This window comes from Plasmodium sp. gorilla clade G2 (assembly GCF_900097015.1).
Source record: "Plasmodium sp. gorilla clade G2 genome assembly, contig: PADLG01_00_38, whole genome shotgun sequence".
Taxonomy (NCBI): domain Eukaryota; phylum Apicomplexa; class Aconoidasida; order Haemosporida; family Plasmodiidae; genus Plasmodium; species Plasmodium adleri (nom. inval.).
In genome coordinates, this window is record NW_021628887.1 from 1 (window position 1) to 6,894 (window position 6,894).

Here is a 6,894-nt window from a genome sequence, read left to right on the forward strand (position 1 = left end):
CTCAAGTTGATAATTACAAGGCAGATATGGAAGAAGAAAAGGACGTAAATATAAATCAAATGATTAAAGAATCTGAAAAAGTATCAGAAATAAGTAGTGACACAACTGCATCTCATTCTGAGAAACCTAATGATGAAGAACTACTTGTGAATGTAGTAGATTCAAAAAATGCACAAAAAGAAGGTGATTCAATTCAAACCATTCCTGATGTTTCAAATTCTGAAAATGAGGTGAATAACGATAATACGTTAAGTAAAGATGGTTTTTCTGAAATAGAAAAACCTGTTAGTGAAATAGATGAAAATGCAAAGGGATTATTAAATGAAAAAAGAACAGAGGGTGATAATGCGCTAGTTCAAAATAAGATTGAACATGATATACAGAATACAGAAGTTATAGATCAGATTAAAGGCAAAAGAGATTATGAAGAAGATGAAAAAGTTAATTTTGTGAGATTACCTGAAAAAAATGAAGAACAAAGAAGTGACGTTACAAAGGGAATTGTTCCTGGTAGTGTTGATGTAATTGAAAAAACGTCACATGAAAGTTTAGATTCTCATGAAAAAAATCAAGAAGAATTAAAAGTGTCTGAAGATATAGAATATCCTGTTGGAACAGATATATCAGGAATTGATAGTGAAACTCGTGATTCAGTTACGATTTATCAAAAACCTACAGATACTTTTGTAGAAAATGTATATGGATTATCACAGGATTATAAATCATTATCTGAGAACGAGAAAAAAATTATCATAAATGAACCAAAGGAAAAATTGCAAAATCTTTTAGGAGGAATGGTTCATGTTTTACAAAACAAAAATATAGATGATGATCAATCGGGTAGATCATCTATACCATTATATGATAAAGAATTAGTTGATGATAAAAATCATTTAAATGATAATTCTTATAATAATAATATAAATAATGAAGTTCAATGTGAAAAAAATTGTGGACGAAAAGAAAATGTTTCATCATTTGATGATACGGTTACATTAAAAGATGTTAAACAAAATAGGGAAGATACGGAGGAAACAAAATTGATAGAAAATGAAAAAATAGATAATACAAAAGTAAAAGATGGAATTCATATGACATCATATAACAAGCCATCTAATATTTTGGTACCATAATTATGATGATATTAAAAAGGAAGCAATAAAAAATGAAGAAAAAAAGATACAGAACAATCCAAGAAAGAAGAGAAAGATGTAAAACATTATGATTCAGAGAATGATAATAATAATTTAAGTAATTATACAAAAATTAAGGAAAATATTGAAAAGTTTTATAAATATATAAAAAATATATTGAATTTAACTGATATAAATAATGATATAGAAAAAAAGGATATGCAAAGGTATAATTTAAATAATTATACTAATATCAAAGGGAATATGCTTTTTGAATATTCAAAAGAATCAGACTATGATAAGAATGAATTATTTCAAAGAGAAAACATATCAGAATATCATAATAGGAGTAATAACAATAAGGAAAGTTCAAATATAGATAATTATTATTATAGGGATGTTAATAAAATACGAGAAGATATAATTAATTTATCTAAAAAGAAAAAAAAATGTATTAATGATACATCATCTGAATATTGTGAATCTATAATAGGTCTTCCTATTTTATCAAGTAGCATTTCTAAGGATGAGATAAAATATTTATGTTGCTCTATTTTATATTACTGTTTAATACATTTTGATAACACTTCTTCTGAATATTATAATTGTATTACAAATGAAATTAATGATCCATTTTATAAAATTTTTCGAGAAGTAACAAGTATGATATATAATATATAAATAAATATATATATATATATATTGTTATAATATTCTATGCATATATTTCCTACAGATATATCCTATTATAATGGAAAATGGCTCTTAATGTTATTCCTTTTTATTATTTTTTTTAATCATGGTTCTAATCAAACGGTATAAGAAAAAAAAAAAAAATAAAATAATAAAATAATAAAATAATAAAATAATAAAATAATGTAATATAATATAAAATTACATTACATTAAAAAAAAAAAAAAAAAAAAAAAAAAAAAGGAAAATATGTGTATAGAAAAAAAATGCATTGCCTATAGATTTGTTTGTTTCTTTTTTTTTTTATATATATACATTAGTATATAATCCATTATATTATTTTATTTTGTAGTTCTGAGAAAGACACATCAGTAATGGATGAAGTTGATTTTATGACTGAAAAAAATAATGATGATTACCATTTAGGTAATAATTAAAAAAATAAATGAATATAGAGTAAAATTTTATAAGTACAAATAAATCTTAAAAAAAGATAGGATGCATCAATTATGGCCTTATTTTGGTTTTATAATAATTTTCTAATTTTTTTTTTTTTTTTTTTTTTACAGATAGGGAAGAATTAGAAAAAAACAATTCTACTTTTTATTTGTACTAATATTAGAATGAAAAAATGTAAATAAAAAAAAAATTATTGAATATATATATATATATATATATATATATATATATATTAATTATAAATGTGAAATGAATTTATAATTTATCATTACTTGGAATACTCTAAATATATAACATTTTATTGTAAACATAAAGAATAAATTAAAAAAACTACATAATAATAAAAATAATCTAAAAATTTAAAAATTTTATTACAAATTATAAATTCTAATAAATTTATATATTTCTAAGAATATATTTATGTGTATAAATATATAACTATATTATTATAGTAGAATAAATGTGTAGAAAAATATTACATATATATATAATATTAAACATTTATTGAAAAACTTCAACTATTATTATTATTATATATATTTTTTATATTTTTTATATTTTATATTTTATAAAAAAGAAAAAGAATTCATAGATAAATAATTTATTATAGCCTACAGATAATATTAATAAAAGGTATATATTTTGTTTTAAGATAAAACAATATGAATGGTTTATATATTATGTTATCAGAAGGAAAAAAAAAAAAAATAATATATATATTATATAGTTTAAAATGCTGATAAATATATAATTCTTACTTCTATTTATATATTTATTTTTATTTAATGTTGGATTCATTCAATAAGGAAAAGAGAAAAACCAAAAAAAATTGTTATATATTTCTGAATATGAATTTTTCTAAGATATATAATAATTTAATTTTACATATAAAAAATTATTTCATTATCATTGAAATAAATTCCAAATATTGTAATATAAATACATTTGATAAATATGAAAAAGAAAGAAAATATACAAAATTATTAAATTTTGTATATTATAAATTTTATTTAACATTTATTGTTGGGTTGTTATATGTATTTTTATTGGTAAGAATTTTTGTTTTTTTTTAATTAAAATGTGTAATAAATATTTGACAATATATATATATATATATATATATATATATATAATTATTTTTATTTTTATGTTTTTATAGAATATATTAATTAAACGAGGTCGTTCAAAAAATGGTGTGCATTTTACTAATATTAGATGTGTAAGGATTTTCTCCGAAAATATAAAAAATATTGATGAAATATCCAAGAATATATTCTTGTATAATATAAAAAAGGATGATATTTTATATAGGGATTCATTAGATAAAATAAATGAAATAGATAATAAAATAAAGTATAATTCGTTAAAGGAAGAAGATATAATCCTCTTAAAAGAAGGTAAGTATAAGAATGATTATAGTGATATTAATTTATTAAATAAAAATAATGTGTATAAAAATGTTGATGAATCTTTTAGAAATTACCATAAAACAAATAATAATAAAGATAAAAATGTGAATATTAAATCTTATATATATAATTGGGAATTAGGTCAGAAATCCTTAATAAAAATGTTAGATTATGCAGATAATTTTTATTTTAATGGTGTGAAATATAGTGATTGGAAATTAACATCTATGAGAAGATTTAATTTAAATAATAATGTTTTGAAGGATCATAAAACATATAAAACTATAATTAATTCAAAAAAAAAAAAGGATGATAAGAAAAAAGTAAAATTATTTATAAAAAAAATACCTATTGATATATGGGTAGAACAATTTAATTTGATGAAAGAATATGAAGGAGAATATTTAATAGATAAAGAAAATTATGTAATGGAAGCAGTTTCTTTAGCTTTTTTGAATGAATATTATCCAGGAATAACACCTAAATTTTATAAAATATTATATGAGTCAGATAAAAAAAATATGAAAGAAAAGAATTACGAAAAATATAAATTTCATGATTTAAATGAATTAAATGATATATTAACAAAAGAATTAGAAAATAATATTAATGGTAATATAGTATTAATATCTGAATTTTTTGGTGAAAATGTATTTGATTATATAAAAAGGAAAAAAAATAGTATATTTGTTGTTTCCGATATAAGTAATGAAGATAAAAAAAAAATTCTTTATAATTCATTAAATTTATTAATGAGGTTACATAATGCTGGATTAACTCATCTTGATTTATCTCCTGATAATATGTTAATTTCGCCAAAAAATTATGAAATGCGCCTATGTGATTTGGCTCAAACTACACCTATGTATACTAATAAATTAAGACATAAAGAAAAAGTAAAATTTATACAACCTTTTGAATCTTTTGAACCTTGTATAGGAAAAATTGAATATATACCTCCGGAATGTTGGAAAATTGTGTGGAAATATAAACTAAATAAAATTAAAAATCCAATTGAATATTTAAAAAATATTTCAAACCAAGAAGAAAGAAAAAAATATTATTATGATGTAGCATGTGCTGATAAGTATATGTTAGGAATTTTCTTTATTTGGATGTGGAATAATGGTTTTATATGGAAATGTTCAGATCCAATACAAGATAAAATTTTTCAAATTTTTATAAAATCTAATATGGATTTGAATACATTTATCATGACAAAAAGTTGGCCTCATGAACTGAACAATTTGATTAACGTAATAATATATATATATATATAAAATTATATATGTATATAATATTTATATAACATTTATATAACATTTATGTAATATTTAAATAATATATATATATAGGAAAAAAAAAAAAAAAATTAAAAAAAACATAAAAAGTTAAAAATATATATGTTGTTATATGTGTTCTTTTTTTTTTTTATAGAAATTGTTACATATGGACCATAGGAAGACTGTAAAATTAAGTGATTTGTGTAGGCATCCATGGTGGTCTAGTAAATATTAATTTTTCTTTTTAGTACTAATACATACAAATATATATATATATATATATATATATATATATATATATATATTATTTGTTCTAATTTGTTTCTTTTTAATATACTAATATATAGTGTTTGATTTTTTATTTTATTTTTTTTTTTTTCCTCTTAATATTTATTTTTCTATCACATATTTTTTTGTATTTTCATTTAAATTTGTTGTTATATTGTGTGTTATGAATTCTTATATAATCTTTGTTAAATTAAAAAAAATTTTTCGACTTGTTATTTTTTATTAAATAATTTAGTTAATCCCAGATAATATAGAAAATTATAATACAATTTATAATTTATTATTTTGCATAATATATTAAAATTGAAAGTTATATATGAATATATTATTACTACTATTTAATTTTTGTAATTTAAATAAATTATTATTATTATATACAAGCATATATATTTTTGTATTGTGTTTTGATATATATGTTTTAGAATATTAAAATATCATATGTAAAATTTGTATATATGATATAATTGTATTTGTATATAATATATCATTTAAATATGCATATACAATCATTCACAATAAAAAAATAAATGGTATGAAATCAAAATAAAAAAAAAAAAGAAAAAGGTAACCACAAAGACAAATAAATAGACAAATCAACAAATAATATTCCTATATATATATATGCATATATACATTTATCTAATATGCAAATTATTTATATACATTAAATAAGTACAAAAATAGTACAATTCTTAAAAGTATTATATTAAAAAATATACCTAAAAAAAAATTATTTATATATATATATAAATAAATAAATAACAAATCACAAATTTTATTACATTTTTAGGGTAATAGAAAAATTAAAAACAATGAAATGACTATATATTTTTACTTTGCAATATTAGATATATTCAATAATTATGATAAGTATGTGTAAAATTACTCAGAATTATCTAATTTATTTTCTTCATCATTTTCATATAATGATTTTATTAAAGCCATTCTTTTGGATCTTTTCCTTTTAGCATATGGACCTTTTTCAGTAATTATAAAATATATAGAACCTATTGCTCCTAAAACAAATCCCGATAAAAAAATTAGAAGAATTATATATGCTACAGGAATACTAGATATAGCTAAGGTCGAAGCATAATATAATAATACTATTGCTCCTACCAAGCTTGAAAATAAAAAAGCATAACCTCCCGTTTCATTTTCTATTATAGAATCTTCAGCTTTATCATACGCTTTGTCTAATTTTTCGAAAATTATTTTTATTAAGGTTACCCTATATATATAATAAAATACTCTATACCACTTATCACCATCGAATATCTTTTCTAACATTTTGTATATAACTAAGTTAATCTTTTTTAATTGTTTCTTTATACTTTTTTTTAGAGACAATTTAAACTTATCATACTTTTCTTCTTTTTTTTGCATCTTTAACTTTTTGGCTTTTTTTATTTTTTGCTGTTCTATATATTCACTTGATAATTCTAATTGTCTTTTTTCTTCTTCTAACAAGAGTTTTGTTAATTCATAATTAATTCATTTACCCTTTGATGTTGTTAAATAATATATCGCATAATATTTTATAAATCATAATAATATAATATTATATATGCTCTATTTTTGTTAGCTTGTTAAAAAGTATTCTTTTTTCTTAAAGTATATGTTATTCAT

At 19.1% G+C, this 6,894-nt stretch overlaps 2 protein-coding genes and 1 pseudogene across 3 annotated transcripts; 2 read left to right on the top strand and 1 right to left on the bottom strand.

Moving 5' to 3' along the window:
- Positions 1-2: 2 nt before the first annotated feature.
- On the top strand, positions 3-2,442 carry PADL01_0027300 (annotated as a pseudogene). Its single transcript has 5 exons — positions 3-1,124; positions 1,197-1,794; positions 1,870-1,903; positions 2,179-2,252; positions 2,396-2,442. Coding segments are annotated over exons 1-5 (1,875 nt in total).
- A 691-nt stretch (positions 2,443-3,133) lies between these two features.
- On the top strand, positions 3,134-5,212 carry PADL01_0027400 (serine/threonine protein kinase, FIKK family, putative; the record flags this gene model as incomplete). The annotated part of the gene is made up of 3 exons (XM_028680504.1): positions 3,134-3,334; positions 3,445-4,950; positions 5,132-5,212. 3 exons carry the CDS (start codon positions 3,134-3,136, stop codon positions 5,210-5,212), a joined length of 1,788 nt encoding a protein of 595 aa, XP_028541282.1.
- Positions 5,213-6,147: 935 nt separating this feature from the next.
- On the bottom strand, positions 6,148-6,651 carry PADL01_0027500 (Plasmodium exported protein, unknown function; the record flags this gene model as incomplete). The annotated part of the gene is made up of 1 exon (XM_028680505.1): positions 6,148-6,651. One exon carries the CDS (start codon positions 6,649-6,651, stop codon positions 6,148-6,150), a length of 504 nt encoding a protein of 167 aa, XP_028541283.1.
- Between the last annotated feature and the right edge of the window lie 243 nt (positions 6,652-6,894).